Here is a 13309-nt window from a genome sequence, read left to right on the forward strand (position 1 = left end):
AAAAAAAAAAAAAAAAAAGATAAATATGTTCCTTACAGCATTACTGATGACAGACAAATTATAAATAACCTAAATATCGACCGAGAGAGGAAGAGTCAAATTACAGCAAATCCACATGATACAATAATACAAAATATGACCAAAATAAAGACCATATTACTATATAAAAATCATTAATGAAATGTTTATGTGATTATAACTGTTCAAGAAAAAAATACAGAAGCAAATATGGAAATACAAAAATTGGGACAGAATGTAAAAAATGGCAGATTTTCTTTTCAAGTTTCTTTAATATTTCCGTAAAGCTGAGCGGAAAATAATCTAAATTTATCCTGTGTGAATGTTAAAAAAGTAATGTATTAAGTTATTTAGGTATAAATACAGATGAAGAACTTTTTAAAAGGTTTCTGCTTAAAAAAGCTAAGCCCAAATTGAAAAGAGTTTTTGCTCTGCTGTATAAAGTCTGCATGTTTGACCTTTTCCACATTAAGGCACACTGTCATTGTTTCTGGCAATTATCCGAGACCTCCTGTTGCTGGGAGACATTTCGAATACAGCAGGTAGCTAACTGTGGTTCCGGGGCAGCAGAGGGTGGACTGCAGGAGGCCATCCCTCCGCCCTCCGCCACGCCGGGGAGGCAGGATCCGTCCCTCGGGAAGCCCACGCGGAGCCCACCGTCCTCACTTTCCTGCACGTGCAGCTGCCGCTTCGCTTAAAGTGAGCTTTGCCCACGAGATGAAGCCTTTCTGCCATCCCCCGGCTGCTGGTTTCCTGAATCAAGCCATCGCAGACGACTGGCTTTTTTGGTGAAAAGTTTATTTTAAAGATTTATCTGAGGCTATCAGCTCCTTTCTAAAATTGGTTTCCACCCATCTAATACCTACTGCTGCTCCCCCCAGAACATTTTCACAAAGGAAATAAGGTGAAGTTTAAATCTATATGAAAGTCACACCTGCCCATCCAGCTTTCTTGCTGTGACAAAGATGCAAATTTGCTCTCTGAGAGGTTTGTGGTTTTCCCTGTCACCTAAAATTAGGTAAGTCTCTGGTTCGACACCATACAACACCATGCCCGACACCTTCCACCACACTGTTGGAGAGTTCTCAAACGTGAGGTACGGCAGCACTGAAGCAGCAGCCAAGTTTCTGATTAGCTGTGACATCTACAGAGAATACGGCACCGAAATGAGAACCACACAAACACCCTAGAAAATGACACGAACAGGCGGCGGGGCTCCAAGACTGCTCAGATGGCAAATGACCCCCTTCAAACCAGGGGACGCCAAGCTCATACAACAAAGCAGTCTTAGTTAATCGGTGAAATCGAAATTACATTCTAAGGCTTCAGATGCCCCTTCTAGTTCATCAGCAGCGTGGAGGGCAGGAACACAGGCCACCCCCCAGCTCCCTCCAACACAGCAGCACAGACCACCGGAGTCCACCTCGGCCTCTGGGGGCCTGAGCACTCCGAGTTAACCCAAAAGCACCACCCACAAAGGGACACTTGACCGATGATTTATGATCACAATGATTCATAACAAAATGAAGACTCTCAACGTCAACGGGGAGAGGGAAAATTGTAAATTTTTCCTAGTAACGTTCTTACAGTGTCCGCAATCTCCTGATTTTACCCTTAGTACAGGAAAGTGCATTAAGACCCTGAGAGTATTAATGGTGTTCATAGTTCAATGACGTTATCAGCAACGCCAGTCAGGCCTTCGGCTTGGGGCACTAAGGAGAAAGGGAGGATCCAGGCCATGGCAAGGCTAGCGAGGGTACAGCAGAGCCAGGAAGCCGCGGGTGGAGGAGGACAAAGGTCTGCAGGACAGGAGGAAGTGCCGGCGCGGCCTGGACTGGGTGCTCTGGCTTGGGCCTGACCCCAGGGGGTCAAGAAGTCAATCTCTGATGCTGGGGAACTGTCAACTGTGTCACCACGGCGATGTTAAAAGTATCAAGTGCTCATCTGAGACTGCACACGGAAATATGTGCAAATGACGCTGGCTGAGGCCTGACCATAGCCAAAGAATGGGCAGGAGACGGGGGGACAAGGTGGACAAAATGGTTGTAACTGCTGAAGCTGCGAGTTCATTAAACTCCTCTCTCCTTTTGTGCACATTTGACTATTTTCATAAGAAAAAGTTTTTTGAAAAGTTAGTCTTTACTTACAGTATCAACAAGCTCTAAAAAAGTAAAGAGCTGCTTTAAAACGGCAGCCTTAATAGTTCACCTCAACTGGCCGCCGCCCAGTTACACATTACCCCGAAAACGCAGCAAGGAAGGAGGGGAGGTGCTCACCGCCGGCTCCTCATTCAGCGTCTGCAGCATCCAGTTTTCCAGCGTCTGGAAGTCCCGAGGACCCTGGTACTTCACAGCTTCTTGGCCAGGCCTGAAAAACTTTAAGCTGCAAGAATAACAAAGCAGTAGACAGAGAAAAACATTAAAGCCCTTCTAGCTGCTTGGAGTTGAGAGCACTGTCTTATCAGGGAGCAAAGTCATTTAGTGAAACAATCGGAAAATGAGCTGTCAAGGAGCTGCAGCCAGGCACATATCTGCCACTCGCTGATAACACCTGAAAAGGAAACAAAAATAATGCTCTAGGAGATAATAAATTCACTTAATCCTAAACTTTTAGACAGTTCTTATTTTATTCAAGGAAAATAAATCCAAGGTGAAAACTTCCAGCCTCCCACTGTGACCTAAACCCCAAGTTGCAAGTGTTCAGTGTGTTTATAGCACCTTTGGGCTTTTCTCTGCTGGGTGGGAGTGTGTGTGTGTGTGTGTGTGTGTTTAAACAAGGACTGTGGCAGATACAGCATCGTTTTCGAATAAATGTATCCTTCTAGGCTATCTTGGCAGGTATCTGAGGCTTACAAAGCATGAATATAGTCACTACGAGAATTCAAATTTCTGACCATAAACATCCTTGACATTGGTTGATGTAGCCCATTCACTTCCCCACAGAGAAGGACTCTTCTTTTTACTATGTCGGCCTCTGAAGGAATCTGCAGAGAGGATACAGGAGCAGTTCCTTTAATGGCAGGCAAAAGACATGATCACAGGGTGAAACTAACACTCCTAGTTCCTGAGTCACCCACTGGTCATGGGAAAACATGCTCTAGGTAAAACTTAGTAAAAGTGTCAAGGGTAGGGGAAAACGTGGCTATGGACAGAAGAAAAAAGCAACACAGACTGGTATTTGTTGGCAAGTCTATTCATCAAAAACACCCCTAACACTTCCACAGCACGGATGTGGATTTTGTGAGTAGAAGCCCAATATACAGTAATAGAATTGTAAGCAGCCAAGATATGCAGAAATTACATTTGAAGGTTTGAAGAGAGTGTTAGTTCGACAGCTATAACAGAACACTACGGACCGGTGGCTTATAGACAGAAATTTATTTCTCATAGTTTTGGAGGCTGGCAAGTCCAAGATCAAGGTGCTAGCAGATTCGGTGTCTGGTGAGGGCTTCCTGGTTCATAGATGATGCCTTCTCGCTATGTCCTTGCATGGCAGAAGGCACAGGAGAGCTCTCTAGGGCCTCTTTTATAAGGTGCCTAATCCCACTCATGAGGGCTCCACCCTCATGACCTAATCCCCTCCTGAAGGCCCCACCTCCTCATACCATCACATTGGAGGTTAGGATTTTAATGAGTAACTTTTGGGTGATACAAATATTCAGTCCATAAAAAATAGCCAACTCCCCTTAAAATGAAGTCTCACAGCCATATGAGAAAACCAGCACCTTGGCTAGATTAGACATTTAAATTAAAATGGGCACACTAGCTTTACCCAGAACCTGCCCAAGTCTGAGATTCTTCCTTAATAAAGTCACAGAGCCCAGGGACAGAACTGGAGCGTCTGCTACGAACCTTCCAGTTGGTCTGGGCCATCTGACTTCAATTCTCACTGCCGCTGGAGGTGAAGGAGATGGGCCACAGGGTACAAGCCCAAAGCGCAGCCCCAGACTTTCCCACTGTTACCAAACCTCCACAAGGACATGTCTATCTCCTGGAGATTTGTTTCTCTTTCAAGGAGACTGCAGGGGAAAAAAATCCTCACTTAGGTGTCACTTTGGAAAACAGCAAGAGGAACCTTCTACTACTATAGGCAGTGTTATGGGTTAAATTGTGTTCCCCAAAACAGATCTGTGTGGTCCTAACCCCCAACCCCACAGTGTGACCTTATTTAGAAATAGGGTTTTTACAGAAGTAATCGAGTTAAAATGTGGTCATTAGGGTAGGCCCTAATCCAGTGTGGCTGGTGTCCTTATAAGAAGGGGAAATTTGGACAGAGAGACACGCATGCAGGCAGAGGGCCACATGAAGACAGCGGATTGGAGCGATGCACCTATTAGCCAAGGGATGCCGAATGTTGCCTGTACACCATCCGGAGCCAGGAAGAGGCAAAGAAGGATCCCTACAGGTTGCGGGGGGAGCATGGCCCTGCCGACTCCTTGACTTCGGACTTTTAGCCTCCAGGTCTGTGGGACAACGCATTTCTGTAGTTCTCAGCTCTCAGCCGTGTGGTGCTCTGCTACAGCAGCCCTAACAAAATACAGGGGTTTCCCTCCTTCAGTCTCGCCCTGCTGAGTTTCCCAGACGTAATGATTCTTCACTGGCTCACCAGGAAGACCTCCAAACGTTTTCCTGACCACAGGGGGCCATCTCTAGTGGCTACAAGAGCTCACACCCGCTCCCTCTCCAATCCTTTGCTCCAGTTAAACTTGCAGGGAAAGAATGACAGAAAAGCTGATATACGGGTGCACACCCCAGCTCAGGCATTTACAGTCGTCATCTGAGTCAGGTCCCACCACGACTCCATTCGATGGGTACTATTTTAGAGGAATAAAAGCTCACACAGATAAATCTATAATTGCCCCAATGTGACCACATTTTGTACAATACACTCCACTGCCTGTATTCTATGGGAAAAAATATGTTCCCGAGAACTTCTGCAGGGCTATGATGGTCACAGAGGTTCCTTCCCATTCCATGTCCAGAGTAGTGTGAGCTCATCTTTATTATGTATTTTTATTTATTTATTTTGAGACAGGGTCTCACTCTGTTGCCCAGGCTGGAGTGCAGTGGGCCGATCCTAGCTTGCTATAACCTCGATCTCCTGAGCAATCCTCTTGCCTCAGCCCCCGAGTAGCTAGGGCACACACCGCCAAAGTTGGGTAATTTTTCTTTATTTTTTGTAGAGATGGGGTCTCGCTCTGTTGCCCAGGCTGGACTCAAACTCCTGGGCTCAAGCAATCCTCCTGCCTTGGCCTCCCAAAATGCTGGGACTACAGGAGTGAGTCACCACACCTGGCCTCACTTTCGTTCTTTTTAACAATACAAAACCAGTGCATGGTTTAATTGGAGAGACCAGCTCTTCTACTTAAAAATCAGGACCCATGATTCAACATGGATCTTTTTAAGTTTGTGAATATCACCCTGGAGTAACTGATGTTGCAGTCAGATAGCTGTTATGAGCAGGTCCAGGTGGGACTCTGCACGTCCCTCTCTGAAGCCCCATAATGAGTGCCCTTCTCAGCCCTAGTCGAGTTCCCATTTCACCTTCCCTGTGACATGGTTTATGGCACACACAGCCACAGAAGGTCAGCAGTTTAAGAGTGGAAAGACAGCACAGCCAGCCCATCTTTGCTGCCCCTGAATTTGAAAGTAACAGACTCTGAACAGGTAAGCAATTTCCTCCTCATCCTACTACGCATCACCCGCTTCCTCAGGACACTCCTGATCCAGACTTCAAAGGCGTTGCTGTGATGCATACATAGGACAGTGAATGCCTGCATATAAGTACACATAAAATAGCAGGAAATTTTATGTCCATTGAGCTGATTTGATGTAGATTCAAATTATGGCACTTAGATTAGCAAGCAGCCACCAAAGACCAAGAGTTCCAGTATCCTTTATGGAAATGCCAAATTTCCAAATGGTAGGGGAAACTCTAATCTGGATGTGCTCGGATTGGTGTCTGCACACACGCTTTTCCATGTAGCTCCAATAACAATGTTATGAGGGGCGGGTACCACCCCGCTACTTAGACTCAGAAGTCGAATGATGTAGCCAGAGCTGCATGGGAAGGAAACGGTGGAGCTGGGATTCAACCGTGGCTTCTAGGTTCCAGTCCTGGGTTCCCTCCACTTTTCCACAATGCCCCTCAGGTCTGGAGATAAGCTCTGATTTTATGCTTAATCGATGGCCCCCTATATTATCCAATTAATAATGAATTATATGGAACTGATTGCATTCCTCGACTGATAAATATTTAGTGAGCTGTAGTGGCCAACACCACCCCCGCACCCCTCAGTCCCCCACCGAAAATACCATCTTCCCTTTTTCAGGAAACTGCTTTTCCCTCCAACACTTGCCACGGGGTCTGAATGGGGACGCGTCTTCCTACAAGCTCCTGCCTCCCCGGCCACAACGACCATTCCCAGAATGGTCACTTTGTCCAAGCAGGGCCCTGCTCATGGTTGCCCAGAAGTAATGATTCTTTACTGGCTCAACAGGAAGACCTCAAAACGTGTTCCTGAGCATAGTCGGCCATCTCTAGAGGCTACAGGAGGAGCCCACGTTCCCTCCTCCAAGTCCTTCCCGGGGACAGAGCTGCACAGCTAGAAAGTCAGGTCACCTTCAGGGAGGTGCAGCAGAAACAAACCCCTAAACCCCGGATCTGAGACTCAAAGCTTCCTCCACAGCCTTTTAATTAATCCCCTTTTGTTTAATATGCCAGTTTCAATTTCTGTTTCTTATAACCAAAAAATCTCTTAACCGTCAAGGGAATAAGTAGCATTGCTTGTCAGAACCGCTGTACTCTGGTTGGTTACCTTCCTTTCCAACAGACACAGCCCTTGTCAGATGGGAAATAACTCTAGGAAGGGTGTTTGGGAATAAAAGTCTCCAAAAAATCAAACAAAAACTGATGACAAAGTCTGTGCACACACTGGTGAACATCAAATGTGGCGGGATCTCAGGAAGACCACCATTTTTGCCTTGCAAACATTTTCTTACAAAGAGGAAAAACCGACACTGATTAATTAAAGGCTTTTTCCAAACACAATACAAAAGGCATCTAAAATAGCCACAGCATTAAATATAATTTTTTCCCCAACAACTGCCTGCTTAAATTTAGCATCTCCTCACTCCTCAGAACTACAAAGGAGGTTACCAAAAGTTTAACTTGGACTTTCTTTGGCAGAACGTAGTCGGGAACAACCTGGAAAGCGTGCGCCCTTCCTTCCGACTTACGTGGGGTATCCTCGCACCCCCTGGGCGGAGCACACGTCCGAGCTGGCCGTGCAGTCCACCTTAGCCACGTAGACCTTGGCGTCTTCCATGCTGTTGTACTTGTCTCCCAGGTCATTCCAAGTCGGCTGCAGCCGCTGGCAGTGTCCACACCTGTAAGAAGGGAAGAGGAACAAGCACACTGCGTAACGAGCGCACTAGGTCATGGGGTGTCCAGCCCACAGTTTCAGCCCTGTCCACAGGACAACGGGGCTCTCGACCCTTTTTACACTGAAGCAGATGGCGGCTCACAACTACCCTGGGACCTCACTCCCCTGCTTCAACCCAGTCACAGTTGCCACGCTGTTCCCAGGATCAGAACGATGTCCTAGATCCCCCTCAGTCAGGCCCCTGCTGACCTCCCACTTGACCTCTATACCAGAACTCACCCTCCTTCCCTGGTGGCCTACTCCTGAGCCCAACTGCAGAATCTGCGGTTTTCTGAAAGGACTTGGGCCTGGCTTGGCCCTGGAACTCAGACACACTCAGATACTTCCTCCCTAAACCCCACCTGGCTAATCCCTATCTGCCTAGGTTTGGTTTGGGTGTCACTCCCCCCAGCAGGTCTGCCCTGACTCCCCAGGCTGTTTGGTGCCAATTCTCTTCTCCTCCCCTTCTGGAAAGCTGCCTCCCTCCCCATCCTGGGCCACAGCTTAGCACTCCTGTGACTGCTTCTTGATAAGTCAGGTCTCCTCTACTGTACAACCAAATATCCACAAATGCAAGGCAACCTCAAAATTAAATCAACTCTGCATTTCTCTAATGGGAAGCTAAAAAAGTCTATGACCACTCAAATTTTTAGAATTTATATAATCAAACATCTATTTATAATATTAATTGTATGGATTTAGTTATATGCAAATATTTTGAAATCACCTATCATTTAAAATATGTTAATTAGGATTATTGCTTCTTGTCACTCTTTGCATTTCATGACAGCATCAGCGTCTGTGCCAGCACTAGATCTACTCTTGGAGTTGCACAGCTGACCACCTTCCTGCGTTGTCTCAGCCGTCTGCAGTGCCATACTTGAGTTTTATGCGAGACAACACTGGAAACGTTATCCCAAGTTTCAAGTACAGCTCCATAGCATTGTGGCACATGGGTTGGTTTGTTTGTTTTTTCATTTATCTGGTAAGTGCACATTGATGTCTACAATGTAACCACCTGTTGTATTTTTTTAATGTTCTTTAAAAAAAAAAAAAACACTTGCTTACAAAAACACCCAACATTTGTAATTGTGAGTGCTCCCTCAAAATAATTTCTCAATAAAATCTCTGTTGAAGCTCTTTGCTTCTTTTCTTTTCTGACAGATGACCTCAAAAATAAGCATTTACAGGCAGCACTAAAAAGGTTTGCTTTGGGCGGGCGCGGTGGCTCAAGCCTGTAATCCTAGCTCTCTGGGAGGCCGAGGCGGGCGGATTGTTTGAGCTCAGGAGTTCGAAACCAGCCTGAGCAAGAGCGAGACCCCGTCTCTACTAAAAATAGAAAGAAATTAATTGGACAACTAAAAATATATAGAAAAAATTAGCCGGGCATGGTGGCACATGCCTGTAGTCCCAGCTACTCGGGAGGCTGAGGCAGGAGGATTGCTTGAGCCCAGGAGTTTGAGGTTGCTGGGAGCTAGGCTGACGCCACGACATTCTAGCCCAGGCAACACAGTGAGACTCTGTCTAAAAAAAAAAAAAAAAAAAGTTTGCTTAAGCTGATGCGTCTTCCTTAAGCAGCACTTTCTTGGCCAGCTAACAGAAACACTGCTTTATAAGATGCTCACATACAATGCGATTCCCTCTTTTCTGGAAGATAACTGAGGGGAAACCCCAGCATTGCATTTAAGAACACATGGTGTAAGTGCCAAGGCAAGCACTTCTTGTCCTTTCTGCTACTATACTGTCTCATGCACATGCCTGGCACACACTAAGTGCCTGGCAACTTCTTAGGTGAATGAATGCCAAAAAGCACAGTGAAGCTGCATGTGTGGATTCGACTTCTGTAGATTCAACAGAGTGAGCTTAGCAAAAGGGGCAAAAAGAAGGTAACGAGAATAGAAAAAAGGCCAAGTCCCATGGAACCCTGAAGTGTGCATGCGGCGGGAGATGTGCATTTTTTGTTCCTTGGCTGGCCTCAGTCCGGCGTGCTCCTTCTCATGGCATGGGCATCTTACCACATCGAGTGTGACCCTGCTGTCTGAAGACACAAATCTGAGAACTAGTCCATTTGATGCATAACCAAAGAAGCCACAAATGCTAGAGGAAATGGTGGCTTGAGGACTTACTGACTGTGGGGCGGTCTCCAACAAAGCACCTTCCCTAAGGCATTTTCAAGGGCGGTTCTGATCCTAGGGGAATTTGGTCAGATATGTTCGTTCTAAAACTTTAAAACTCCTCTCCATCCTTGACAAGCTTTCTTGTGAAAACATGAGACTAGATTAAGAATGAGAACAAAGAGTAAGTTCATTATGCATTAAATCAAACCTGGCCATCCAGGACCGTCACCAAGCCGGGCGTGCCAGTCCCCTTACCCCTCATTGTGATGGATCCACAGGTGCCATCTAGTCGGCCCTTCTCAAGCGGGGCCCTTACAGCTACAGTATGCACCTCTGAGATGGCCAGCTGCATTCAGAAGGTAGCCTGTGGCCAAGTAACAGAGCAAAGCCACCTGGTCCAAATCTTGACCTCGCTGTCACCAGGTTCAGGGTGAACCACAAACTGGCCATAGCGAAGCTGTGACCTGATGTTGGCACAAAATCCACAGCAGTAGGACAACCCTATTGCTGCCAAGCTCAGAGCAAAAACACACGGCTCGATGTTACATGGTGCCTCAGTCCCGAAATCACATGTGCGTTTCGAGCACCGCACAGCAGCAGACGCTGAGCTCCCAGTGCTCAGCTCACAACTACTCTGGGACCTCACTCCTCTGCTCAGACCTCTCCACAGTCGCCACCTTGATCTCAGCACTAGATCTCAGCATTAACCTTAGCAAGGTCTTGTTCCAGAGCCTCCTTGGTCGAGCCCTGCTGCCCTCCCGCTTGACCTCTACTATGCCAGAACTCACCCTCTTCCCCTGGCGTCCTCTCCCAAGCCCCAGTGCTTTATCTGCAGCTTTCCGAAAGGGCCCTCTTAAAATCTAACTTTTAAATGCCATCACAGAAACCCATACAACTCTATTTAAATATTCATAGTAGACTATTAAGAAGCAAACAAAAACTTAAAACAGTTACTTTTTCTGGGAGCATCCACCTAAATGTCTAGAAGCCATATATCTAATATAATGGAAAAGGAACGCACCGAATACCAAGTGCTCAGACTTGCCAGCCTTTCCTCTCACTCTGCCCAGGACGAGCTGGTGTTTACCGCAGACGCTCCAAAAATTTAAACCCCACTGGCCATGCAGGCACCTACTACACCCACATGTCAATTTTTCTTTAAAAAAATAAAGAAAGAAAAAAGAAGACCCATACAGATTTATTCCACTGAAATGAGCTCCAATTAAGTAGTATATTTAACTGGAATAGTTACTCTGAGACTACTTTTTCACAGAGTAACTATTAATATTGACTGATTGTTTTATGCTACAAAGTATTTCCATACCATTGGTAGTACTAAAAATTCAAGTGTGGGAACTTGAAACACAATGTGTTCCTTACATACATTGTTAATAAATGATGGCTATGACCCAGACTGGCCCACAAAAGATGACTTAACTCCAAATGAGATGAAACATAGCCAGAGCCTGAATATGAGGCACAAAGGCTTCTCTTACTTTGAAAGGCACGATTTCTGAATAGGCCAGAAGGTACCAACAGGTACCTTTTCTCTACACCTTGCTATTATACATCCCTCTCCCAAGCCCTGGGGAAGAATACCAAATTCTGCACTAAGCACACCCAGGCCATTCCAACATCTCGAATTGTCTTGTGCCCTAAAATTACGGTTTTCTGCTCTGGCCTACAAGAACTTCCCTTCCTCAGGGCACCCAGGCCCTGGCAGGAAAGCACTGCATGTGCCTGAGTGAGTGACAGGAAGCCCTTCCCATGGAATCCTTCTCAGGGTAGGGGGCTCTTGGGTCGGCAGTGAGGCCCACACCAAAGCCCCACCTAGCGAACCAAAGCAGGAGGTTATCATCCGTTTAATAGGGTGACTTTTCCCATCTCACATTTTACAGATGACCTGGCCCCAAGGGAGCGGAGGGGAGGAGGTGACAGATGACAGCCCTGAGTCGAGAGCAGTGGGCTCCGTGGCCCAGCGCAGAGCTCACACCCACTGCAAGCTGCGGGGGGTCGCCAGGATTCGCACCGGTCTCGGCTTCCTGGGTAGCTACAGGAACCCTGCTCCCCGGGCCACTCCCGGCTACTCCACGAAACACGCCCAGAGCGGGAACTCACACCTTCCCGAGTTCCTGCTTTCCCTCTGAACCCTCACGAAGGGCACACGGTCCACAGCCCTGTCTTTAGCCGCCGGCAGGAAGGGCCCTCCCGCCGGCGCACGTGGCCCCGCGGTCCCGGCCCACTGGCGGGCCGCCGCGTCCGGCCGGCACAGGAAGTTTGGGGCGCGGGGCAGGGGCCCGCCGGGCTGACGTCTGGGGTCCCAGCTGCCGGAAAGGGTGACGACCCCACCTTCCCGTCCCTCGGTTCCCAGCCGGGAGCCGGGAGCGCTCGGGAGCGCGGGGCAGCGGCGGCCTTTTCCCGGCTCTCCCCTCGGGGACCGCCCCTCCTCCCGCACCGCGCCGGCCGCCGAGCGCCACGTCAGCCCGAGCGCCCGGCCCCGACCCGGAGCCCGCAGCGCCCACGCCCCCGGCTCCCGGCCCGGCCTGCGCCGGCAGTTACCAGGGCGCGAAGAACATGACGAAGTGCGCGGCGCTCCGGATCCCGTGCGTGAACATGTCGGCCGAGTACAGGTGCTTGGCGTGCGGGTCCTGCCCGTCCGCCGCCGCCTCCCCGGCCTCCCCGGCCCCGGCGCCCCAGCGCCCGCCGCCGCCGTGGCCCAGCAGCAGCAGCAGCAGCGCGGCCAGGGCCGGCGGCCGGGCCCGCGGCGGGAGGAGGCGTCCTGGGCGCGCGGGCATCGCGGCGGGGCTGGGCGCGCTCTCGCCGCGGCCGCCGGTCCCTCCGCGCCGCCGCCTCCCACTGCCCGCCCCGCGCCCCGCCCCGGAGAGGCCGCGCCCCTTCCTCCCCCGCCCGCGCCGGCGCGCGCCCGCCCCCCGCGCCCCTGCCCGGCCCGAGTCCGCGAGCCCGCTGGGAAGGGAGCGAACGACGGGACCGAACCTACAGGTCCTTCGGCGCGCGGCCTCCAGCACTTCCCGGGACGGGCCGGTTCGCCTAAATCCCGCGGGGGCCCGTGGCCCTCCCCAGACCCAGGCCCCTGACCGGCCTTTCTCTCGGAGCGACCGTGAGCACCCACGAAGGAACGAGGAGGCCAGGCAGGGAAGCCACAGAGGGGACTGTCGGCCTCGGTTAACGTCAGCACACAGACACCCCGGGACTTCAGGCCAAAGGAAGAAAAGAGCTGCTGTCAGCAGAATGTAGGAAATTGGGCAGAAGTGGCTGGGGTTTACACCTGAATGAGTCAGACACTTGGCCAGACCTCAACTGCGATTCCGATCCGGGCCTGGGCTCAGAGGGCTGATGAAACCGGCTTCCCAAGTGAACTCTGGAAAGGTCAGAGCAGCCTCTAGTAGATGAGAAGGGCTCTTTGCAGCACTGGCCCATGTCCTGGGCCCTAACTCATCCCAGTGACCAAATGAATGTTGACACGCCTGCTCTGGCTGAACTCAGCCTTGTGGAATGGCCAGAGGGCATGCCCGGCACTGGGCACCTCATAACTCACACCTGCACACACACCTTATGGCAGGTGGTAGTTGAAATCCCAGCCCTGCCCTGAGGATCTGAAGCGAAAGGAGGGTGAATCACCAGGTTGCTTCCCAGACTCCTGCTAGGTCTGTGATTATCCTCAATCCGGGAGGCCCCAGGTAGTAACTCTGGGCGTGGCAACAGGGTCAGTGCCTATTGACTCACCGGTCAT

At 49.6% G+C, this 13309-nt stretch overlaps 1 protein-coding gene across 1 annotated transcript in view; it reads right to left on the reverse strand.

Annotated features, from left to right (window-relative positions):
- TXNDC5 (thioredoxin domain containing 5 (endoplasmic reticulum)) overlaps positions 1-12389 on the reverse strand; it is a 28904-nt gene extending 16515 nt beyond the window's left edge. Inside the window, exons 1-3 of the mRNA XM_012639630.1 lie at positions 12118-12389; positions 7257-7406; positions 2295-2400 (exon numbers count right to left, since the gene is read on the reverse strand). Of these exons, the coding sequence (XP_012495084.1) occupies positions 2295-2400; positions 7257-7406; positions 12118-12353 (492 nt within the window). The 5' untranslated portion in view covers positions 12354-12389. The remainder of the gene's footprint in view (positions 1-2294; positions 2401-7256; positions 7407-12117) is intronic.
- Between the last annotated feature and the right edge of the window lie 920 nt (positions 12390-13309).

Source organism: Propithecus coquereli, unplaced genomic scaffold (genome assembly GCF_000956105.1).
Source record: "Propithecus coquereli isolate 6110/MARCELLA unplaced genomic scaffold, Pcoq_1.0 Scaffold141, whole genome shotgun sequence".
Lineage (NCBI taxonomy): Eukaryota > Metazoa > Chordata > Mammalia > Primates > Indriidae > Propithecus > Propithecus coquereli.